The sequence below is a fragment of the Rhodamnia argentea genome, chromosome 2, assembly GCF_020921035.1.
Source record: "Rhodamnia argentea isolate NSW1041297 chromosome 2, ASM2092103v1, whole genome shotgun sequence".
Lineage (NCBI taxonomy): Eukaryota > Viridiplantae > Streptophyta > Magnoliopsida > Myrtales > Myrtaceae > Rhodamnia > Rhodamnia argentea.
Genome location: NC_063151.1, coordinates 9,744,507 through 9,768,744, shown reverse-complemented (window position 1 = coordinate 9,768,744; position 24,238 = coordinate 9,744,507). Strand labels below are relative to the sequence as shown.

The 24,238-nt window shown below is 40.4% G+C and overlaps 3 protein-coding genes across 6 annotated transcripts; all 3 read right to left on the bottom strand.

Annotated features, from left to right (window-relative positions):
* Nucleotides 1–174: 174 nt before the first annotated feature.
* Nucleotides 175–6,215, bottom strand: LOC115738641 (U-box domain-containing protein 44). 2 transcript variants are annotated; one of them, XM_030671320.2, is made up of 4 exons: nucleotides 5,808–6,215; nucleotides 2,982–3,554; nucleotides 2,568–2,877; nucleotides 175–2,063 (listed from the first exon to the last, which is right to left on the bottom strand). In XM_030671320.2, exons 2-4 carry the CDS (start codon nucleotides 3,534–3,536, stop codon nucleotides 490–492), a joined length of 2,439 nt encoding a protein of 812 aa, XP_030527180.1. In that variant the 5' UTR covers nucleotides 3,537–3,554; nucleotides 5,808–6,215; the 3' UTR covers nucleotides 175–489. The 2 variants fall into 2 exon arrangements, with proteins under 2 accessions (XP_030527180.1, XP_030527182.1); XM_030671322.2 differs by having other exon boundaries at nucleotides 2,982–3,550.
* Nucleotides 6,216–9,002: 2,787 nt separating this feature from the next.
* LOC115738770 (uncharacterized protein At5g43822) lies at nucleotides 9,003–12,146 on the bottom strand. Of its 2 annotated transcripts, none has more exons than XM_030671498.2 (7): nucleotides 11,785–12,146; nucleotides 11,550–11,668; nucleotides 10,872–11,051; nucleotides 10,318–10,374; nucleotides 9,985–10,049; nucleotides 9,328–9,465; nucleotides 9,003–9,279 (listed from the first exon to the last, which is right to left on the bottom strand). In XM_030671498.2, the coding sequence occupies exons 1-6, from the start codon at nucleotides 11,914–11,916 to the stop codon at nucleotides 9,422–9,424; spliced, it is 597 nt and encodes a 198-aa protein (XP_030527358.1). In that variant the 5' UTR covers nucleotides 11,917–12,146; the 3' UTR covers nucleotides 9,003–9,279; nucleotides 9,328–9,421. The 2 variants fall into 2 exon arrangements, with proteins under 2 accessions (XP_030527358.1, XP_048129837.1); XM_048273880.1 differs by having other exon boundaries at nucleotides 9,003–9,284; nucleotides 9,333–9,465.
* Nucleotides 12,147–13,555: 1,409 nt separating this feature from the next.
* On the bottom strand, nucleotides 13,556–23,477 carry LOC115738748 (epidermal growth factor receptor substrate 15). Of its 2 annotated transcripts, none has more exons than XM_030671467.2 (13): nucleotides 23,043–23,477; nucleotides 21,347–22,391; nucleotides 19,883–20,101; nucleotides 19,569–19,795; nucleotides 18,888–18,962; nucleotides 17,798–17,869; nucleotides 17,611–17,709; nucleotides 16,847–16,918; nucleotides 16,637–16,751; nucleotides 15,500–15,568; nucleotides 15,024–15,348; nucleotides 14,839–14,914; nucleotides 13,556–14,279 (listed from the first exon to the last, which is right to left on the bottom strand). In XM_030671467.2, exons 1-13 carry the CDS (start codon nucleotides 23,172–23,174, stop codon nucleotides 13,845–13,847), a joined length of 2,961 nt encoding a protein of 986 aa, XP_030527327.1. In that variant the 5' UTR covers nucleotides 23,175–23,477; the 3' UTR covers nucleotides 13,556–13,844. The 2 variants fall into 2 exon arrangements, with proteins under 2 accessions (XP_030527327.1, XP_030527328.1); XM_030671468.2 differs by having other exon boundaries at nucleotides 13,556–14,270; nucleotides 23,043–23,476.
* Between the last annotated feature and the right edge of the window lie 761 nt (nucleotides 23,478–24,238).

Sequence of the window (24,238 nt, the reverse complement as noted above, 5' to 3'; positions counted from 1 at the left end):
CACATAATTCCCAAGAAAGATGAGAACAGGAAGTTTGGCCAAAGCTTCTCCAGGAGACTTCACAATCAATATTCTTCCTCGAGGGGTTATAAACGCTGGACCATCTTACTAGAGAGCTGAAGATTGGAACTGTTTGAACAGACGTCATCTGCAAAGCAATCTACAGCGAAAGAGTCGGGAGCAAAAAGGCAATCCAATCATCATGATACAACCCCTGTTTTTGTAATTAAATTCCGAAGTCAAATCATATACAACATTGACACTATGTTGATACAACAAATGCAGGTCATGTGAGAAAGCACAAGATTGACAGTAGTGGCAATATATAAGACGAATGGAAAGATCTAAAAACCCTCAAAGAATTCTGTATGACACTGCCATATACTAAGCAACACAACCAATAAACTGGACCTCAAAATTGAAAGGCAGCAAAGGAAATTACATACAAGGTTGGAGAGTGTTGATCTCATGGGAGGCATCTAAATAGACCTATCCCATGTTCGGGAAGATTCCTGAGAAGTTGGGTATCTTGTCAACATGCTTCAAGGCCCTCTCAGCAATCTGCCTTGTTCGGTAATCAGCATGTTGGAAAGCATCAACTAGTGCTGTACTCACATTAGGATCGCCAGAGACTTCATATGCTATATCCTCAGTCCGTAAGAGCCTCTCAACTGCCCAAACGGCCCATCTCCTCAGGCTATCCGTTCTTTTCTCCATCAACACATTGAAAATAGGTTTAATCCCTTCCACCTCGCACAAGATAGCAACCCCTTGCTCAATATCAACCCCATCCTCTAACAAAGTGGATATTGCTGCCAATGCTGCCTCGACCACTTTGTCATTCGTGTGGTCTAAAAGCGCCACCAATTTCTCTACAGCTTGTCCTTCAAGAAGACAAAATGTCTCTTTCAGTGAACATGTTCCTCGGTGAAGCTGACACAATCCTGTTATGGTGGGCTGTTTGCTAAAACATGGAAAGATTGAAGCACAAATTCCTGGTGGGGGCAATTCTGGCAATCTCGTTAAGTTTCGGGATTCTCTAGACAAGTTCTCCAAGGCCATGGCAGAAACCACCTGTACATTGTCCAGTCCATTGGACTGAAGCAATTCAATAAACAGTGCGGTGACATTGTGCTCACGGCAGAGTTGAATGGCACCTGGTTCGTCAGGTAGAATAAAAGTTATCCTCGCTAGGATTCGAACAAGCCCCTCTAGGTAGGGTGTCACAAAGCGGATGCCCCTAATCTCTCCCTGTCGTATCCTTCGCACTCTGTAAATGATTTGCTGAAAGGCACCATCATCTAGCATCTGCCGTGTGAGGCCCAAATCCCTCTCTGGGAGCTCAGCTAAAAGTCCAGCAGCCGCTGCTTGCTCTTCAGTTATGTCTAAATTTTCTGTGACCACTCTCATTAGGCTCCCAAGCTGGCCAACTGTGCCACGAAGGGCATCTGCTAACTCCTGGTCCATATGCGGGGACAGGTTCTGCAGAAGTTTAACAGAAGCTAGACGCAAATCTCTCTGCGGAGCCTCAATAAACTGAACCAAACTGATAATAGCACCAGAGCTTTTGATGGCAGCTACGACGCTCAGAACAGTAGCAGGAGAACTGGTGAGCCCAACAAGAACCTGAAGAAGCTTACACTCAATTGCTGGACCAGTATTGCTAATAAGGTGGAGCAGATTATGGATTATGTCTTCTGAGACTAAAGTCCGATGGTCTGGTCCCACAGGTATGCCATCAAAATCAATGCCTGAGTTGACAATGTGGGCAAGAATTGTTGCAGACACCTCTTTCAAGCGCATTGGAAGTTGATTTGCACCGACAGTGAAGAGGTCTTTGACAAGAGGAGGAAGAATATCAGCATCTACCAACACTTTGGCACTTGCTTCACTGGAAATCTGGTTTAGAGCTCTTAAAGCAGCTTCTCTTGATGGAATGCTGCCGCTTTTCATTAAATTGATCAGTGCAGAGCCCACCCTTCTAGCTACAAGGACCTTGATATCGTTGTTAAGAGCCAGCTCACCAAGAAAACTAGCCATGGAAAGTTTAGTCTCTTGAGATCCTGCATCCACAAATCAACAGCATATACATACTCCCATTGAAATGGTAGTAGAGGATCATAGTTGCCAATTCAAGGCAATAAAGGTCAGGCTTGCAGCAATAATTGACTAAGCAGATGCACAGTCCAAATCTGTTGTAACAACCATAGTCAAATCAACTTAAAGCAGAAAATTTAAGAAACTCCCATTAGGTGCAGGACTGTCAGCTCATTAACACAGTCAGTCACAGAAGACACCAAAAGCAGGCATTGGATATAAATATCTAAGATAAGAGAATGCTAAGTACTAATGTCCCCACCAGAATTTCTCTGCCCTTTAATTTCATTGAAAAACTAGACTGACCCTCATGGAAGTTATCTTAAGAATCTCTGACAACGGGGGGAAAAGTTTATTCTTAAAAGCACGAGAAAAAGTTTGGTTCACAACTTCCTCAAGCATCATCTTGTTTAGTATAGTCAACAAAGAAACAAAACCGTTCATGTAACTGCGAGTATCCAGAAAAGCACCTTCAAGCAGTTGTGTCAGAAGAGGCTGCAGTCTACCATTCGCAGCCATCTGCCGCACATTGTTCTCGCAACTCTCCAGGTTCTCTAGCGTCCTCTCAGCCTTCTCAACAGTCAAAACATTTTCTGATTTGCTGCTAGACATTCCAACCAAAATGAGGATAGCCCCATTTACTGAGCCAATCTTTTCAGACAAGGCCTCAGATTTGGAGAGCTCATAAAGCAAAGAAACAGCTTCTTCCCTCTCCTTAGACTGCTCATGAGACAAGAATTTAACTATTGTGCGAACAGTGTCCCCCTCAGCAATTATTTCCTGCAAGACATCAGACAGGTAATGAAAATAGGCAACAAATCAACAAGCCGTTAAGTGTACTTGCTCTTCCTAAAAGTCCACCAGTAATATATAAGATTCAAAACCTTAACATCTTCATCTTCCTCCACTGCAATTCGAAGGGTATCAAGAGCTTTGCACCGGACACGACGACTACCGCTCTTCAACATTTCAACAATCATAGGTATGAGTGCTGCATTGCGCACTACATGCTTGTTTATTCGGCTTTTTTGACAAATGTGCTGAATATACCTCAGCGCCTGCACAATGTCACTTTCTGAACTACCCAAATTTAATGACCTCCGTGCCATATCAAGTTGAGCAGCTTCATTTCTAGCAGTCCATTCCTCGATTGTGTTCCTCAAAGCTATACTAGGTTTAAGCTCCGCGCTTCTCAATTCCTTTTGTGTCAGTGGGCAAGCCAACTTCCTTCCGTTCTCTCTGCATTCTTTAAACCACTTCTCGATGGCCTCACGTTCAAAAGTTTGTCCGTTCTCTAACGTCACTGGATCGTGCATAACTTGTTTAGTCAAAGGGCATACAAATGCATCATAGAGAGGCTCAATATGCAGTTTGTCAAACTGATGGCTTTCATCCGACTGGCTGCCAGTGTCATGGCTTCCATCCCAACTTCCTGCCATCTGATCCCAAATCTCTGACTGCGAAATGATAACCAGAGAAAGGCTGCATGTTAATTTCTTTTGACAATGAAGAAGAGTAGCAAGATTGTCACCAAATAAGATTGGTAAGGCAATAAATCCTGTTAAAGAAAAATGTGCAATATCCACACCTAGTGCAAATAAAATGTCACGGATTCAATACCATCATTTCTTCCCTTAAATGCAACAACACTTGCTAACAGAAAACTCATGCACGGATGAGCACTATATGGGTGGCTAATTGTAAGTCCAGCAGCCAGAGGTGTCATGGTCCATAGGCAAAACAGACACATACAGTAAATTTCTAGTTTGAGAGGTGCAAAGCATGAGCTGCCAGATGTATAGTTAATAACGGCATGCATCAAATAATTTACCCGGATAAGTTATACAGGCTGCTTAACGCCGGTATTAAACTATTTTGCCCATTGCAGTTACGATATTCCTAAGTAGGCGTAAACGTTGATGTGGACACAATTGCAGAAAAGTTCCTGAAGCGGTACAAGAGGCAGAACAAGGAAACAGGCCTGGAAGTAAGATGTGTGTACAATGGAGTGAACGGCTCATTACTTTTGATCAGGAAGGAGTTTCAGGTTCCATAAGGTAACCTCCTGGATTGTTAGTAAATTAAGCCTCAAATAGATAAGATTCCCCTAAATAACCTCATGTATATTATTCTTAGTACGCGATCAAATTCAAATGAAATAATATATCCTATGCTTCTGTTGCGACTCTAATCAGGACCTCGATCCCCATATTCTCCCTAGGTAAACAAGCCTGGAAACACTATAACTCAGTCTCATAGCTGAGTAAGCAATTGTCAACTGAACAAGTAACCCACCACCTTAGCTTAGGATCAAGCATGATAAGAAAGATACAAACCATAAACAGTACAACAGTGAATCATAATGGTAAACCATGTTTAAACCACAGTCTCACCATATTCATTATCCGTGCACCTTGGTAGCACATCAATCATTCCATAGAGCCTATCGCATACTCAAATGACTACAAGAATTCATATACTTGTACTATTTAGGCTGTGTGTGTTCATATAAACTAACATATGTCCCTTTGTGTATATTGTCTCGCTTGCTACCCAATCAAGTATAGTTGAAATTCCAATCATACTGTACAGTTAAAATTCCAATCATACTGCACATACCCGAACCAATTTAAATGGTAGTAAAATGCACGATCATTATGTTTATGAAAAACACTGGATGCGGGAGAATCACTTACACTACAGCCACATTTATGAACCGTCAAGATTTGATAAAAAACTGATTCCTTATGCTCTCTCTCTCTCTCTCTGACTTTTGCAGTTGTTTTAGGGCCTCAAAATCCATTAGTTCGAAATGTTTCAGGGAAATTTCTATTTTTGGGCTTGTTTTCAGCACTTTTTGACTCGTTTGTTATTTCTTTGTTGTTTTTTAGACTCTATATTTGAGTAATTAGGTCAATGTTTTGTATTGACCTATGAATGTCCGTGCGAGTTTCCATTGCGTTGCCCATGGTCAGGCCAGATAAATTATCAAGAGATAGCAACTTATGATTCTTTAATAGAATTCCACATAAACATAAGAAACCCAATATGCAACTACGATACGACGCCCTTGCCACAGGATGATATGATCATCAATGAATGGTCTTTTCTGGGGTCCTGTGTGTTTACAATGATTACGCAGGACTTTCTGCAAGTTAAAGGGTATAAACATAGGATAATGGTTAGATTCCATCCATGACTTCTAATTGTGTGGGTTGACGTGAATAACCCCAAAGAAGGGACAGATTTGATGCCTCTTAGAAGAGAACCAAAATGGAATGAGTTAAACCCAGCTACCAAGCCAAGGAAGGAAAACACCAATACAAGCCAACCGCCAGAAATCAGCTCAGCCTATCCATGGTCAGGCTTATTTTGCGGCTGAATCACTGCTTGCCAAAGCTAGAGCTAAAATACAGTTGAGTCAAGAACAACCCTCTACTCCCTTTCAGCGCAATCAATCAACTTTCCTCATCCACGACTGCCGATCACAACTTCGATCGCCGCTACACAGCTCAGGTACACGATTGCTTGTCTAGCGGACCAGTACAACCGTCACAAAAGACGACCCACTTCCCAATTCCAGTATGAAAGAGATGATTTCACCAAAAAAAAAAAAAAAACCCCACACTTTTCCAATCGCATCGTAACCGCGGAAAAAGACAGAACCAGACAACAACTCGAGAGGACCGAAGAGCAGGAATGGCGATTACCTCGCTGCGAATTCCTCGCTAGAGCGGCTCGGAAACCCTATTCTTAGCTCGATGATGCCATCACATAGTCGTTAGGATAGAACCATCGCCAAGTAAGCGCGGAGATCGCCGCTGCTCTTACGGCCGGACTGGCACGTAGTCGAAGACAGATGAGGAGGAGGAGAAGTATCGACGACGACAAGGCTAAGGCCGAAGTAATGGCTCCGATAATTGATATTCGCAGTTAACGAGACCACGCAGGGGAGAGAGAGAGAGAGAGGATGAAGGAGGAGGAGGCGCGTACAGTGGTTGAAGAAAGCAACAAAGATGGAAACAACACATGAAAAAAGGAAAAAAGAAAAGAGTAATCCCAATTTGACTCGGGAACGAGAGAAGGTTGACTCGGAGCGAATAGTCGTCGTTACAAGCCTCGCCCACAAAACAAACCGACAGGCTGGCCGCTCGACCTGGCAGTCGTCATCGTCTTCCTCTTCCTTTTCCCACTTCTTTTTTTTAACGACGACGGAGAAGAATCAACCAACCACCTCTAAAAATGCACTCTTTATCACCCCGTTTTACAAATCTCACCCCCCTTCAGCAAGCACCGCCACCGTGAATTGATCTTTCGAGAGACCATAAAAGTCGCGGCATGCCCGCTCCGAGCCGGGCGGGGTCGGGGTCGGGGTCGAAAAAGGAGGGGGCGAGCCTTTCGAACGGGGTCCTTTTCATAAGCCGTTCCACTGATCGAAGATCCAATAATTTGTTCATGTGACTTCACTAGCAAATGGCAAGTTCATCAGGAACAAAAAATATAAAGGCATTTTTAAGCTCAAAAGATGTTGAAACCTTTTGTAAGTTGTGCATTGAATAAATTGCAAAAGAAGATCGTCCTTCAAACAACAAAAAGGATGGGTGGACTGTCATAATTAGCAAGTTTGAAGAGCTAACATCCGAACATGCAAAAAGTTATGATAAAAATCAAAAGAAAAGTGAGTGGGATAATCTCAAGGAAAAATGGAGAAGACAAAGTTCCTTGCTTTATGAAGAAACGGGACTACTACGATGGGATTCCAGGAAGAGGACATTGATGCGAGCGGCGAATGATGGAAAAAATTCAGGTTTTTATCACTTCTTCTTTTACTTTTTTGTTAAGTCCATCTTCAATGAGACAACTTACTCAAACACTCTATTATAATAGGTCAATCTTAATGAAAGACATACCTTCTGATCTTGAAGTTCTGTTAGGTATCACGTTTAGATATACAGCTACTACTGAAGGAATCACGTGGAATCATGCACAAGGTTTATATACTAACAAGGACGTTGAGGTCACATAACATGGTATGGATGATGGTGTAGGATCTACTGATGAAAATTTCGAGTGTCATTTGGACCAAATCATTGTGGAACCAATTAGAACTCAAAGCCCTAAAGAGCCTCGCATACCTCAATGAGGCAAGCTCGCGGAAATGAAGGTAAGAAATTGATGACCGCAAGACAGGAGCTTGAAGCACAGATTAGTAGGCTTGTCACATCTGTTGAAAGCAGGAATGCTACCACTGCTGCATCTCAAGCACATGATGTAGTTGGTCTTTACGATGATCTCATAGATTTGTTGGATACTTGAGATTGTTCAAGACGAGGTGTTATACTTTTTTGCAATCTCTCATTTTAAGGAAACGATAGACAATAGGCAGGTCTTCATGAGCTTTGAAGAGTGATACACCAAAAGTCAAGTATCTCAAGTATGAGTTTGTGTAAGTAAATGTTATTTTATAGATACTGGATGTCCAAATTCTACGAGTTATTTGTGGCCATATAAAGAGGTCACATATCATTTGCCACGGTTTCAACAAGGTCCTTCTCCTTTTACCGTGTCCATTTCTCGCTATACTAAGAAATTGAGCGAACCTTTGGTGCATTAAAACAGAAAGTGGAGGATTCTAACTCATATACCAAGCTATCCGTACGAAAAGCAAGCACAAATTGTCATAACGACAGTGGCTTGCACAATCATATATGAAGAAATGTCATGACTGATATGGATTTTGAAATAGCAGGATTGGATCCCGATTGTAGATATTCAGTTGCCCATGATGATGAAAATGAGGGGTTTGATGCTTGAAATAATAATGCCTCTCTTGACATTGCACGTTTCCGTGATGAAATAGCCATAAATTTACAAAGTCGTTAAGGAGGTTTGTAATACTTAAAGGATAACGCATTTATTTCCTAAGGACATATCCGATCGCGTTTATTATGATGAAATGACTCTTTCTAATCAAATATGTATGAGACAACCTATCTTTCGTCGTCACTTTCTTGCGCAGCATGGCTGCGAGTGTTTCTTTCTTATTTATGGATGATGTTCTGTTAATACCAATACTGTCAATGTCTTCTGCAATGGCTGCGGATCTTGAAGTGGAAGCCAATGCAGCTTCGTGAAGAACTGCTTCATTATGTTCACGAATTTTAGCTAGCTTGGCAAGTTTCAATGATTTCTTGTCATTTATTAATCCCTCACCAAATATATATGTGAGAAAAAATCTAATAGATATTATTAATATTCGGCAAGACCCTAATTATCGTTAATTATTTTTTATTAAACAAATTAAGTGAGTGCCAGATATACTCCCTTTCAATTGTTGAGAGATGGAAGTGAAATTACAGTAGTTCAGTGAGGCTAAAAATGGAAGAAAAAGTCTTGACCACATCAAATAGCTTTCCAAATATATGTTTGCCAAACACTCTTGCATTTTACCAAAGCCCTTTTCAATTAAAGTTACCAAACAGCCTTGCATTTCTCCAAAGCTCTTTAGGCTAAAAGGTCCTGCATTTTAGCCAAAGGCTTTTCCCAAAAGTCGAACCAAACTCACCCTTAACTGCTCATGTTGTGGAGTAATTTGGTCGTGAACTTGTGTAGCTCCTAATTTTGCTACAGCACGTAGAAAGGACACGGGATGGTACAAATAGATGAGATTTCTCATCGGAAGCTCCAAATGAAATCAGCTCCGCTTAACGGCCCCATCGTGTAAACAGGATTAACCTACACATAATATGCATTTTTCCGTTGAAATCCGGGTGTTTCAAATAACAGCAGGCTTTGGTGTTTTCCCCGTGTTATTCAAGCCTTAAGAGTACTGAAGTTTATAGTGAGGGTCTGCTGCGTTTCTCTCGAAGAGAGAGAGAAAGAGTTCTGTCGCGGAAATGAATGTGGTATGCCATGTGCTGAGAGTGCCAGCACTGTGCATAAGTGATCCCAAAACTTGGTGATATCTGTGTATTTTGAATTCAAAAATCCGTCGGCTCGGTGACTGGCTTACTGAACACAAAACGGACATACCGGTACCAAATCGAACCCCGAAACATCGTCTTCCACGTGCTCTCTTTCGTCAGAGGCTTCAAGAAATTAGAACTAAGCCAAGTACTTCTTCAGGTAGTCAAATGGGTTGAAGGGATAACCTCAACAGAAGTTCTCGAAGATCCGAAAAAAAAAAAGGAGGAGAAGAAGAAGAAGAAGAAGAAGATAATAATAATACATAAAAAATATTCTCCCAGAATCTCAAAGAGAATTCCACGAGGGAAACTGCTTGAAACCCATGGATATACAGCATGTGAACCCCTCATATTAGCCATCAGCAGATTTCTTCAGCAAATATGATGTCGTAGATGAATTGTACTGTAAAAAAGAAAAGAAAGAAAACACACATCTTTAGTGCATATTAATAAGCAGAAAGTTTAGACATGTTAACGACACAACAAAGAATAACAAACAGACCAACTACGAGCAATGGCAAGTGAAAATCCTAATGCTAACGAAATCATAAGTTCAATCTCAATGAAGCACCAGGATTTAAAGGCCGGAAAGACCATCATTGTAGTCATTCTCGTCGATCACACCTCAAGTTCTGTAGGTCGAGCGTCAGCTCGTATGCCTCACTAACACAAAATCAACAAACCTAGTTTCTCAGTCAAGGCAGAACTGTTCTACCCAAATCTCACATGTAAACAGCCATGTAAGCCTGAAGAATATGGAAATCTCAATCATTTAAGAAATGGAGGCCAACCGATGCTGACACGATTCAATACTGTCAATAGCAGATTTTCAGTTCAATTGCTCTGCAGTGCTTGAGATCTCTGGGAGGATCAGCATAAGATAGCTCACCATTCAAGACATACACCCAACATGAATACGTACCTTCCTCTATGGGAATGTTAGGCTGATCAACCAAAAGTTGCTGGAGTGCATGCAGGTCACTCGCACTGCAGTGCGAACCGTACAAGAACAAATTATCAACAGTATATGCATATCAGGAATCTGTATGGTAATTGCAAACTCTACATGTTCCTTGGAAAACCATGCATGAACATGAACAACTATACATCAATATCCCTGAATGGAGATCATGGAAGAGGAATGAATGGCCAGATTATAGATATTTTTCCATGTAAAAACACGACTATACAAACTTGAGATGATACAATACTCATTGCAGGTGCAGCCTCACCCATTAGAGACAGTTTCAAGTACCTTGGTTTTAAGACCAGAGTTGAAAGTGCTGATACAACTGAGGATTTCAGAAAATACCTGGCAAAACAAAGGAAGCTGTTCTAATAAACATATCAACTTCAAATTGCATATACTTCGATGCCAGGGACCATAGGCTATGCTATTCGAGCATGTGAAGAAAGCTAAATGCCAGGACATACATAATTATAAGAACTAAAAGAACCTCAGAAATGAACAGATGCGAGCATCTAACAAAATCATCTCGATGGGGAAAAAGTCATTGTGGTTGTTCAAGTGATTGATGCTGTGCTAGATTCATATGAAAACTCATTCTAGCTGAAGCATTATATGGGTGAACAACCGTCTTCTCAAGTTCAGAACTCGTAATTTTTATTCATGGAAATACCACAACCCCGGCCCTGGAGGCTGGAACAAAATCCTGGGCTGCAGATTGTACATATATTTAATCTCTGACTGCTTTGCTCATTGAAAACCTCAAGCATTTTTCTCCCAAAATAAGGTCTCTCCAGTCCACGAACTAGATGGTTGTCTTTCCATAAAGAAAACTTGCATACTCTGAGTGGTGCATCTCATAGAGAATCATAAGTCCATCCAAGCAATCTTGAAGACATGGTTTCACTCCCACTCGCTGCTGCAGATGCTTGACACTGGGCTGGCCAGATCCCCCTTTAATAAGTTGCTTGCCGTCTCGATGGATCTTTTCAAGAGACATAACAACACCATGAAACTCCTCCCTGAAAATTTAACCAATCCAATGACATACAGCCAAATAAAAGTCCCAACTAAAAGTACATCTTGTCCTAAATCTGTATGGCTTGGTGGAAGCTAAAAGATTTTCATGAATTCTTTCATTTTTTTATGGCTAAAAAAAGATTAGGAGTGGCCTCACCTGGGTGTTACCACAAGGGTCTCACACCTTTATGTAAAATTTGGTTTGAGCCATACTACTCTGCCCCAACATTTCAACCCAAAAGTGAGGTTCACAAGGCCGTCACGGGCACCAAAATGCTAGCAGACGGAAGTCTCTTTACACATGGTATGCCGCAACTAGACAACGCAGCACAAGCCCGTTCAAAGTCCGCTCACGACATAAATCAACCTCATGACCTCATGGAATACAAGTGACCCCTTACCACTAGACCAACTACCTAGTGGTAGAATTCATGAATTCAAGGTGCTAAAACCAGCACAGACATTTTGCCAAACACTTAGTGGGCATTGTCCAGACTTACATGGTCTTCCTCATTGAAAGAAAAGTGGTTTCCAATGAATCCATCTGCTTAGTCCAAACAGCTTCACCAATACCATCAACAGATTTCAGGGCACCATAGTTTTTACCATCCCGAATCACCTAACAGCGAGATTACTAGTTTAGTTTGACTGTACTACGGGTAAAACAAAAAAACAAAAAGAACCGAAACGGAAACAAGAAACATTGAATTCGCAGACAAAATCCAACGACAATACCTGTAATCTGTCCATAATCGAAGAGGCGTTTCTGAACTGCGAGACCAAACGAACTTGAAGCTCCCCCCAACGACCCATTTCCTCTCGGACTTTCTTGAATTTCTGCTGAAATTTTCTTACCTCTGCCTCCATCCTTCTCTCGAGTCTCGAAGTTTTAACATGCCCCGATCGACTGTCTATGGAATTTGCCAAAAAGTGAGAGATGATTCACAGCAATTCTCAGAGGCTGGCTCAGGTTCCCGTCATGTTGGAGCCCTGTTCAAATGTCTCTTTCGTGTGGGGAATTGCCGCGCGGACCAAACTGCAGTGTCCCACAGACACGCCGTGCATCAAATGGCATGCAGAATTGAGGTCTTCTTGACCATTTTATGTTTATGTTTCACTAGTAATAGTCACACGTAACACGTACTAATTGCAATTATATGATTTACTTCTCAAACGAGTATGGAAATTTACTGATGTTTAGTTAATAACATAACATCCATTTGAGGCACTAATATCAACGTGAAATTCTATAACAAAAGCTGTGTAGTCTGATACGTAGCCATGGTTATCAAGATTAGCGCTTTCGGTTTCGGACCGTGTTAGTAATTTTTTCAAGATTTTATAGTGAAAGGATGTAGTTTGGCTTGCTTGATGTGGAAATAGAAATCAATGTGTTTTGGTAATTTGATTGAAGACTTAATAATCAGTGAGTTTAAAGCTACTGAGTTAGTAAATTGACAAAGGCAGTGATAATTTTCTTTTCTCAACAGTGGATTGAGCCCGTTTGACAGTCTCATTAAATGTTGAATGTTGGTTTGACGACACTTAATATTCGGCCTAATTCTCTAAAAAATCTCCAACTTTTGGTCAAGTCTCAAATCTGTCCCGATTTTTTTTTTGTCTAAAAAAAACACCCCTAGCCTAAGATTCAATCCGAAATCTGCCCCGAACGTTTTTTTATCTCAGAAAAAACCCCAAAATTTAGGTCAAATCCCAAATCTATCCCGAACTTTGTTTGTCTAAGAAAAATTATCAATTTTTACTCTAATCCATAATTTTTATATCCCAGAACCGTTTCATTTCGGAGAATTTCTTTATTGAAGTAGATTTGTTATATACGTGAAAATGCCATGTCGATAGGTACTTATCACTTTATTGCTTTGCTAGTGTGGGTTTTTCTATTGATATGAAAATGTCACGTCAAGTTGGGACTAAACCATGAAATAGATTTGAGAATATATTGAAATTTTTCATTTTGTTTAGACAAAACAAAATTATCGAGACAAATTGAAGACTGGATCTAAAATTGGGGATTTTTTCTAAGACAAAAAAAAGCTCATATTAGATTCACGACTAGACCCAAAGTTGAGGATTTTTAAGGAAATTAGGCCTCAAAGTCAAATATTCACTAAATGAGTAATTCACTCGATGAGTCAATTAAAGAAAGGACAACCTAATTTATTCGATGGGAGAGATAACAAACGAAAAAAAAAAAATTTGGTCGGAAACAAACGAAAATTAGAATGTCATCAATTATGTTACTAAAACTGTCAATGCTATCCAATATCCTATATCGGGTACAGGAAAACAATCACATTTTCATTAGATTTCCGCCGGTTAAAAACTATTTTCTTTTTCTAAATTAGTTCATATGTAGTTGACATTTATACAAAGAAGGATATTCCAGATGCTCAGTCCACCAGCAAGCGCAAATAACTGTAAGCAGGAAGGATGCATGAAGCTCGACAAAACAGAGCCAGTCCGCACCAAGTCAGGTAGCGACCGCAGACAAATTGGAATATGTATATCACAAGAGTCCATATAATCAGTATTAGACACGCGAAAGGAAAGCAATCTCTCTTCTCGTCTCGGCATCCTACAATAATGAATACATCGTCCCTACGAAAAGACAAGGCCACATTGAATCACATTACAAAAACCCAGCTCTGTTTTCCTGCTATACAGCATGAGAAAAACATTAAAAAAAAAATGGCATACATAACAAGCTAAAGGGGCAAAGCCCTGGGGAAAAAAGACGAGGAACATTTTGTGACAAACAGGACAGAAATGGCCAGCTAGAAGGCATTCCAGTTATCTGAACTTTTCTTCGAAGTCGGATTCTCTGAAGAAACCTTAAATGGACCGGAAGAACCAAATGGATCTGAATCATCGAAAGAAGAGAATCCACGACTGTGACCAAAGTCCTTGGTACTATTAATGGAGTCAAACCTAGTAAGCCTCTCGGGCTGCTGGGGATATAATCCGCTGTCGTGGGTTCTGAAGGAATCGAACCTCGAGAAGTTGTCATAGTAGTGATCCCCTGCTTCGCTGTATCTCGGCGAGGAGTTGCCAAATCTAGAAAGAGGAGTGGCTGGGACGGAATCATCGAAAGCGAAACCACTCCTAGTTTGGAAAGCATTATCTGCTTGTGGGGAGCCTGTTCGTATCGGGTTTACTCCATAGTCACTCGATGAAAAAGAATAATCTTCATGTTTCGAGTCCTGCAATTCCTTAGCAAAGAAAACAATTAAAAGAGACCAGATTTTTCCTTTTTTGGGTAAAAGGGAGAAGAATTGGTTTTGAGTCAATCAGGATGCAAACTATATCCTCTTTCAAGGGTGCAATGATTTTGCACAGACTAGAGACATCCAGAAAGGTCATTCTAAAATAATCCTTGAGAAAACACATTAATTGAAGATGCCAACCTGGTTGGACAAGCATAGTGCTAAGGACCAGAGATCACGATCCCCCCTCCCCTCATTAGGGAACATAAGATTGTGAAGGGCTATCCTATTAAGTAGCCTAGTCACTTCACAGGGTGTTGAAATTGTTTTGGAAGGACTCTCTTGAATGTGTTCAAGAAAAGCAATAGGGATTGGGATGTCAAGTGCGACAGATAGGGAAGAAACAACATCGGGTTCTGACAAGGTGTTTGCTTGTTTCAACAAATACATTTTCATAAAGAGAGTCATCTTTAACCAGGTTGATTCAACAGATATTCAGTGGACACTAGGCTATACAATTTATGCACGACCAAACAGAAATATCCAACAGTTAGCACCATCTCACCTTGGAACCAAATCCCCAGACTGAGTCCACGTCATCATTATTGTCAAAGGCACCCCAGGTTGATTCATCAAAACTTCTGCTCCAGCAATTTAAGATATTCTCAGATCATCATGGGGCCAAACAGAAGGTTCAGTTTTAGGTTGGTAAAGCGTAACAGTATTGTGAAGAAAAAATAGACAACATACCTGTGTGTTTCGGCATCTGCTTCAGGACTCTTTTCAAAATGCGCATCTGAAAATACTTGAGATGGACTCCCTGCAGAAGTTCTACCTACCGGACTTTCATGAGGGCTTCGTGCTGATTCATCTTCACTATGGGCGTATTGAAATTCATCCTCAAAAGTATTTTCCATGGTACCCAAAGAGTTCCGAGGCTTTTCATCAGGATTTGAGATCGAATCGTGGGCATAACCATTCTCAGTAGAAGCATTTTCTCTCTCGACAGATGCTGATTTTGTTTTTGAAGTGACAGAGACGTTCTTCCCATCCAGATTCAAGTCATTGACAAAGCCTGAAGGAGAAAACTATAATCCTTAGTTCACATGATACTTACGCCCACTTTTCAATGATTAAAAGAGCCTAAAATCAGTGTCTGAAGGAGAAGCAGATACTGCTGGAAGATCTGAAAGAACAAAGTCACAATTCGGAAACAAATAATGCACCTTCATCGTCAAACTTGTCCCAATCTTCATCCCAAACAGCAGCTCCCTCCTGAATCCCAGGCTGCCAGCCTGAAACATTAATGCAAGTAAAATAGTGATAACACACTCTTGGTCAATAATTTCAGTATGAACAAAAAAAAGCAGAGAGAGAGAGAAAATACAGCTAGTATAGAAATATACGATTTAAATACAATCAGGGGTCCCATAATTCTTGCTTCGAGATTGTCGTGCAAGTGAGATGAGAAGGACCCCGTATGAAAGGCCACAGGAGTCATGAATGTCCAAGGAGAACTGTATCTATGAAATCGTCTAAAATTATAGTGTTTAAATGTTTAAACTGTTTAGTTTCATCAATTAAACGAAAGAACAACTCTTCTAATACTGGTCCAGTTAGTACAGACCCATCCAAGAAGCATGTTCTGCATTTAATGGAGAAAGAAAGGAAGTTCTCAACACAAATGAAAATATCAAGGTGCTTGCAGACTTAGCATTGACAGGGAAAGCTAAAAACTTGATTACATAAAAAAATGACCAACTTTGCTTGTTATGGTGGCAATCTGACAGGAAAGCAAAAAGGTAATAGACCTCGCAAGCCCAATGCAAGTAGTTAAAAGGTAAATCTTAACTGGGGTAATTCTTTAATTAAACATCATGCTGAAGTAGTAATACTATACTTTGCAGTGCATTTCAATGATCAAACTGCTAGCTTTACCAGGATACCAGCTCCTTCAGCATCACATTTAAAAAGGAAGCACGAACTTTCTAAGCATCCTTAAATGCCAGAACAAATTCTTTATTGACCATCGAATGAAAATAGGAACAGAAGGCAAGATCAGACGGTAAAAAGAATCCAAACAAGTAAACCAATTAAGTAAAACATCAAAGATCAGAAGGAAAATCTATTAGTTCCTTCCTGATGTAAACAACTCAAACCTATTAGTTACTTCCTGAAGGGACACCTTGATTTCCTTAATGTACGACACCATCCAATGGATGAGTCAAAGTAAAACAAAAGATGATTACTCCAGACTCATCCTGATTCCTAAACAGAAGGAACAAACAAATCTCTATGGAAAAAAGTAAACCAATTCTCCGATGTGGGAGATTCGAAACAGTGAAGTGCTGAGCTTAAAGTACCGTTCGGAAGCTCAAATAGTGCAGTTGATTTGACATCTAGACCATGCTTCTTGCAACGTTCCGTCAAAGCCTTCATAAGCTCATCAATATCTGATTGGATGCGATCAGCTCGGACCTAATATGACATGCTGAAGTGTTAGCAGAAAAGTTGCAGAGTATCCACAGAGAAAAAGCTAAAAGCAAATGGCTTGCAAGTATAGAAACATGTACTTGAAGAAGGCCATCTGCACTGCCACCTTGTTCCACTGTGATAATGGCCTTATGCAACTCCATTTTCCTTTCCTGGAAGAGCAACAGATCAGACACATGAAAATAAGGAAAAATAAATATATCCTCCTACAATATTTAATGGGTTTCAGGTACTGAATGTTAGGTCAATAATAAAAAGACGCAGAATTTTTAGGAGGTGGAGGAATGATGCTTGCCAATTATATAAGGGAAAAAAGAGAATGTAAGTTAAAACGCCACAAAAGAATATTTTTCAGCCATCAGATAAAAGGAAGGACATTTTATTTAAAGAAAAGTCAAAGGGACAATTGTGTATCAATTCCATTTGCAAGAGAATTGTTTAAGCAGGAAGCAGAAACTACGGATGTAATCTGCAAAGGATGGGGACAAGTAGTCACGAATACATATTACCACAGGGGGGAAACATTTGGGCCTACATGCACTAAAGAATAAATCAATCACAGTCAATTCTACAAACCATATATTAATTGGATTAGAAATCTTATCAGAATGGCAAAGGACATGTCGGCAGATTAGAGTAAAGATTAGAGCATCTCTTTTAAAAAATTATATAATACGCAAAGATCTTGAACCCGTTTCCTAGATCTCATCGAAAACTTACAGCAGCTTGCCAAACAAAGGCTAAGAGAAAAAAGAGCTCCCAACTCATAATTGGCGAATTCGTAGGTTAGAGAGGGCTTATAAATTTACTTTAGAAGCATTCCCAATTCTCAGAAGTAAACTACCTGAAGTTCACGAAAGGTTGCCTCCTCGATGGTTAACTTCGATGCTATTTCTGCGACTTGCTTGTACTTCTCTTCGTACTTTTTGCCAAGTAACTCAGCCTACAAAGTTACTCAAATAGAACAAATTAAATCGATTCAAAGAAACAATAATAAAGGAAAGTAGTGTACAACTGAGTGGAGGAAGTACCTCACGCTTATCTGCAGATGCCCTTTCTGTGATCTCATTCAGTTTATTATCACATCTGCTTTTAAATAAAACCTGAGGAATGAAGAGCAAACATCAGCAAGAGAACGCATAGGAACAAAATAAAAGGGAAGACAAAATAAAGAAAAACTATGTAAAAATAGAGCTCAGAAGCTCAAGAAGCACCATGAACTTTGCAGCACATGCAAGCAATCATTTTTTGCCAACCAAAACATGCAAAAACTTGACCTCTGAATTTCCGGATATATTCGAAGTATGGTGTCCGCATATATTAGACCAAAAAAAAAAAATTCCAGATATATTCGACCCAAAAAAAAATTCCGTATATAAAATCGGTAACAGAACATTGGCTAAGTGAATTGTAATGTTCTTATCAAATAAAGTGTCCAGATAGCTTAGTGCAAAGTGTTTTGCTAACGTTGGGACCTCATCACACAGAACGGCCGCAACAGAAACAGGGATCTGTGTCCACAGCAAAGCTGCAAACAGGATATGGAGACCAAAAGCAGATCCTCCTTTACATCGAGACCTTAAATTTGTGTCCTTTCTTTATCACTTATCAATTTAATGACCACGTATGGTGTCAAAATGTACTCTGGAACAAGGGGAAATGATGCCCACAAAATCTGTGACAGCAAGGCTTTTCCCACAGTATTTGCATTAAATATCATATTTTGCCAGCACCCTACTCATGATAGGCAAACAAATCAGGACAAGCTGGACAAACAACATGCAACCATAAGATTTCAAAAATGTTCTTTCTTGCTTAAGATGAGTTCATGTAATATTACACCAGCCATTTGTCTTATGATGCATGTAAAATGATTTTTGGTATAAAGAAAACTGTAGAGATAAAAAAATCCACTGTGTTCCAGGCTTCTGTCTTCAAGTTCACTCAACCACACAAGATATAATAAACTACGTGTAATTCAAAAATATAAAGTCAATACCAGGCAAATCTTCTACTGGGGCAAATATAGAACTAACAATGCTAAACCTCTGCATTATTTCAAAACATTAAGCCCATCAATTTCTCCACCTCATTAGCAAAATATGAACAGAAAATACTCACAAGGTCTTGCATTTTTGTACGGTAAAACTCAATCTTCTCCTTTGAATCCAATATCACTTTCTTCTTTTCTTCCACCTGCCATCGGGAAAGAGTATTCCTTTTACTTCGAAAGAAAAACAAATGGCCATATCAATTCAAATCTGAAAAGAACTTAAATGACAGAAGGAAATAAAAAGACGCATAAACAATATTTCGATATCACGTCATAATCCTTTCAACCAAAAGTGAATTAAAGATAAGCACAAGCATATAAGTTTATTTGAGCAGCATAGTTTTATAAGATTACATTTGCTTTATCCAGAAAAATCTATTGGCATTATGGAGAAATTAAAATATGATGCATGTATTCTTACGTCAACAATAATTATGGGATCTGTTATCTCGCGCTCTACTTTGTGTAAGCCATATCAAAAGCAGAACATTTAGAAGAGACTGAAAAAGGACAGACATTCAACAAAACATCTTTCCTTCTGGAAGAGTGTCTAGAAAAGAATCTAGATTATTTGAACACATCCAGCAACATCTCATTTGGCCTTCAATGTTTCAGCAACATCCCATACTTAAAGTAAGAATATAAAAATGAAGACACGTGTCAAAACACAAAAGAAAACACAGGCATTCGGCAAAGGTAAAAAAAGAAGAAAAAAAGATGATAAGAGCATCAAGAAATAATGTGTATGCCTTTTTCTCCCCAGTTGCTACCTCTTGAGGTGCTGAACCAACTGAATTTTGTTCAATGTTGCCAACTACATTTGCAAATGGATCCCCTAAAGCTGGTCCTCTCAAGTCGTGTTGATTTGTTTGCTTCACAGCGTCTGCCTTAGGGGTAGGAACCTGCATTCCTGGCCTCAAGCCAGTTGCAGGACCCAATGGTCGAGCACCTGGCATTCCTTGCTGTGGCCTAAAACCTAATATAGAAGCCACCAAACACTTTATCATCGCATGCCTTGTCCAAGAAAGGACCATCTCTAAAACAAGGAAAATGTGGACAATACCCGAACTGGCACCCCAAGCAGCATTCCCATAAGCAACATTTGGTAAACCAGTCATTGACAATAGCGTTTCATCGTACATGACATTACTAGGAAGAGCTGTGGGAAGAGGACGACCCTCCCTATGTCGCTCCATCATATACAGGGCAAAGCAAAACTCCCTCAAAGAGAGCATGCTGTCACTATCCTGATCAGACAAGTCCCACACCTGCTTTAAAACCTCTGTCACCACAAGGAGATCACATATCATATAGATGATACAAGACAATCAGAATCCAAAAAGAAGCATCATAATTCATGGAGCTTATACAAGATCTTAGTGCAAAAAGCATGCATTAAGATTTCTATGAATGCAAAGCTGATGATAGTTTATAAAAACGTGTTCTCTAACTTGACGTTTTGCCTGCGTTCAACTAAAAGGATAACAACTGCGACTGACCTTCCTCGAGAAATAGTGGTTGATATATAACGAACATCGACAAAGCAAGGGTGTGAACAACTTTAAGCTTTTAACTAATAACGATGTTATGCAGCATCGGTCTTAAGCTTATACTTGCACTTAAGCAACAGATACAGCCTTTAGTGATCATGCTGATTCACATGATGACTAACAGACGCATGATCATGCTGCCTAACATGATGGAGTAACATATACGAATATACCTGTGTGATGAAACAGGAGAAAAGGGGAAGGGGACAAGTACTATTCAATTTAACCTTTTGCTTTCATATTCAAAATAATAATTAAGAAATAAAGGAGAAGGAAAGAAAAAAAAGGCGTACAAATGACTAACCAACAGACTCAACTATTTTGACCCAAAAAAAAAAAAAAAACAGACTCAACTACCAAAATGTAGTTTCCTGAGGGCCCAACCACGTTAGGGTTCATATTGTCATAAGACCGAGGGATTTGATGGTATCATGGCGTATTCCATAGTTCCACCATGGACAAAGGGATTCAATGATTTCAGCAAGGAAACAATTCTTTGGAAAATTAGGGAGAGCAGCAAGATTGGACATTATAGAGATTTAGCAAGAGGAAAGTCAACACTACCCCATGAATTCTGCCTCCTAAGAAAACTAATGCAACAAGAGTAGAGAGAAGAGATTGAGAGAGAGCATACATTGAACATTACCAAAATCTGAGGTAAACATCAAAGGTACGTTCATATTTCAAATGTCATAAATTTCTTTTCTTTTTCTGCATATTTCTTTTTGTCTAGTCGGCTAAACATCAGGTATCATTTTCTCATATTCCATGTGGGTGTTCCCTTGCAGATAGCAACACCTTTCAGGCTCTTGTTTTGGTTGTAAAACATGAAAGACACTTTGATGGTATCACCATACATATGGAGGCACAACATCATATGGAACATCCAACACGACATCATCATAGGCACCAAAACTAGCAAATCAAGACCAACAAGACAAACCAACACAGAAAATGCAATATGTGAAATAGTTTACCTCTTGGCAGCCTCCAACTCAGAAATAAGTTGCGAGCCTGCTCGCCAGTAATCTTCCCATCTCTGTCTGTGTCTACTTCCATAAAAACCTTCGTGTATTTTTGAACATCAGATGGCTTCATCTTTGGCCAATTAAGCTGATTATCACTGGAAGAAGAATTAGCTACCACAACTGAAATTCCAGGCGATGCGAATGAGGAAGAACCTAGCGATGGAACCTGCTCTCGTGGGTTCGAAGGCATAGGAGGACGCTGAACCTGACTACTAGAAGAAAGCTCAGAGAATGAAGTCTGCAAAGCATCCAGTGCATTGGGCTTCACAGAAGGTTGGCCTCCAGAAACAGGAGTTATAGCAGAGGACAGAGGTGCGCTGACAGTGGGATTAGTTAGTGCAGAAGATTCTTGTTTGGATGGAGAGGGTTTTGCAGAGAATAAATCACCTCCAAAAAAAGAATCTGGAGAAGATCCATTTCCAGGAACAACTACTGCTTTAGAATCACTGGCCACTGCCTGTGGAGATAAAGAAGGTAGAGTCTGTGGTTTCGATAAAGCTGATAGAACCGAGGAATTAGTATCTCTGGATCCAACTGACACTCCACCGCTCCTTCCACCGGTCCAATCACTTGACATGTTTGTGTTTGGAACACCAGGACCCGCTAAACTACTCCCCATGGGAAATTGTGAACCTGCATTTGCCTGCGGCGCACGGAAAGCAGTAGGAGCAGGCATAGGTTGAGGCGGTCTAACAGGTTGTTGTTGTTGTTGTGAAGGAAATCCAAAGCCAAAACTCGGAGATGCTGGTTGAGCTGTCGCTCTCATCGGCGGGGTTGCTGCAACAGCTGTAGTGCTCCCATGTGGTGCAGGTATGGCAGAAAGATTGATTTGTGGAGGGGGTATTTTAGCAGCAGCAGGGCCATACAGGGCAGCCTTGACTATATCTGCTGTTAATTCCCTTTTACTCTGTGCTACCGTGACAAGCTTCAGAGCATTGTAAAATTCAGCCCGACCAAGGAAGCCAGTATGGGCCTGATCAGCATGCATCCATATCTGTGGCAATGGTAACATCACAATGCGTTTCCATTAGCATCAATGCAAAGCTCAATGAGTTCCTCGACAGACAAATGCCAGCTAATAATACTAACAACTAAGTATTGGAAAAATCAAACAATCAGCACTAACTCGGGCAGAACGGGTAAACAAAGAAAGGAACCTCGTTCTTGACTTGTGAATCAAAACATAGATGGATCCCTGACTGCCTCGTTTCAAATGCGTATCATGAAATCTCCAGAAATTGAGTGTATTTTCAGTAATACAATCTAGTAATTGGCACAGAAGAAGACCGAGCGAACTTTAATCATCGGACTTAAAGGAAACACCCATAACCTAACAAGCTCACAATCCCTCACTGCTAGGTTGTCCAATCCTCAATCAACTAAGTTCCAGCATTAACACGAAAGTTCGCAGATTTATCGACCAGACAATCCAGGTCCAATTACAGTGATTCGAATCAAACGAAACTGGAGTTTCACCTCGACCAGTCAGATTCGTCTTCTAATCCACCTACTTACACAAATAAGAAAAAAGGCCATCACCAAGACTCCCGAAAGAAGTGATCGCAACAATGAACTAAGAACCGACCAGAACGGGAGAAATCCAGTAGACCACACAACACAGCGAAGACACAGAGGAGTGAGTAACCTGAGCAAGGACGTGCTTCGGCAAGTTGGATCCTTGGAAGAAGGCGACGGCTTCAGCCCCGCTGATCCTGCCATCCCCGTCCAAATCCGCTCTCCTGAAGTAAGCCTCGAATTGCTCCATGCTCCCCGCCATTCCGCGAACTCGAGCCCCGAAACCAACCGGCTGCAACCCAATCCAATCGAATCGAGCACGCGCAATACAGAAGATCCCGAGGAGGAGGAGCGATCGGATTGGGGGGTGCGGTTGGCCAGATCGAGGCGAGACGGGGGAGGAGGGATGTCGGATTGGGGAACGGGTTCGTCTAGATTGGAAGCGCAAATCGGGTTTTGGAACTTCCTCTCCCTCGCGATCGAGGAGGAAATGGAGACCGTCGACGGAGCAACTGCGGACGGAGGAAGGGCGAACCTTTCCGAAAGCGGATTAAAAAAAAAAAAATCGGTAGCGAGATGGAAAGACTATAGAGCAGAAATACTCTTTAGTCCGATCTAAAAGCAGTCTAGAAAATACCCAAGTTTTGCCGGCTTACTACAAAGATAACAACACGTTTGTAATCCAGTTAACCTCCATTTTTTTTTTTTCATTTTAAAAATCATTATTCACGTCGATTGAAATAATGAATCAATAAATATATTATCAATAATTTATATTTAATTTTTTTTTATAACCGATGAACAAAATTTTTATATGTTCAATTTTTTTAAAATAACACGAGCGATTATTTTTATTTCCAAATCACTAAACCTTAAAAAAAAAAATTAAATACGGCGAAAAGGGAAAATGCAATCTTTTTAACTCAGGGGACTGGGCCAATTTCTTCCTTTTATTTTTTGAAAAGATAAATTAAATGACCGAGTTGAAGTAAAGTTGATCTTGGGTAAATCAGTGCTGAAAATCTTTAAGTATTTATGGCAATCTGGCCTTTGAGAGACTGAGCTCGAATGGCCGGACATCGCCCCGGCAATCAAGCAGATACTTCGCTAAGCCGTGGCTTGGAATCGCACTTGGCGATGCCGAAAAAAAAAAGGCCAGATACGATAAAAATTGTCCAAGGTGATTTTTACTGGTGTTCCTTAGACGTGACAAATCCGAACGCGAGTTCCTGATTCAAACATCGCATTGCTCCTAAGAGTGGATCATGTGATCTCGTATGCTTCAGATGCTTTTCGAAAACCAAGCAGATTGTTATCGTCCTTAAG

Bases quoted from the DNA above. Each gene is read 5' to 3' on its own strand.
- LOC115738641 (XM_030671320.2), bottom strand. From the start codon at position 3,536: ATGGCAGGAAGTTGGGATGGAAGCCATGACACTGGCAGCCAGTCGGAT. The intron at 2,878-2,981 runs GTTTTGAATCTT...GATGTCTTGCAG, and splicing joins AGGAAGATGAAGATGTTAAG to GAAATAATTGCTGAGGGGGA. The intron at 2,064-2,567 runs GTGCTTTTCTGG...TTGTGGATGCAG, and splicing joins TCTGACACAACTGCTTGAAG to GATCTCAAGAGACTAAACTT.
- LOC115738770 (XM_030671498.2), bottom strand. From the start codon at position 11,916: ATGGAGGCAGAGGTAAGAAAATTTCAGCAGAAATTCAAGAAAGTCCGA. The intron at 11,669-11,784 runs GTATTGTCGTTG...TCTCGCTGTTAG, and splicing joins CGATTATGGACAGATTACAG to GTGATTCGGGATGGTAAAAA. The intron at 9,466-9,984 runs GTACGTATTCAT...TCTTTTTTACAG, and splicing joins TAACATTCCCATAGAGGAAG to TACAATTCATCTACGACATC.
- LOC115738748 (XM_030671467.2), bottom strand. From the start codon at position 23,174: ATGGCGGGGAGCATGGAGCAATTCGAGGCTTACTTCAGGAGAGCGGAT. The intron at 20,102-21,346 runs GTAAACTATTTC...TTGTGGTGACAG, and splicing joins GAGTTGGAGGCTGCCAAGAG to AGGTTTTAAAGCAGGTGTGG. The intron at 15,569-16,636 runs GTACTTTAAGCT...TTAATGTTTCAG, and splicing joins ACTATTTGAGCTTCCGAACG to GCTGGCAGCCTGGGATTCAG.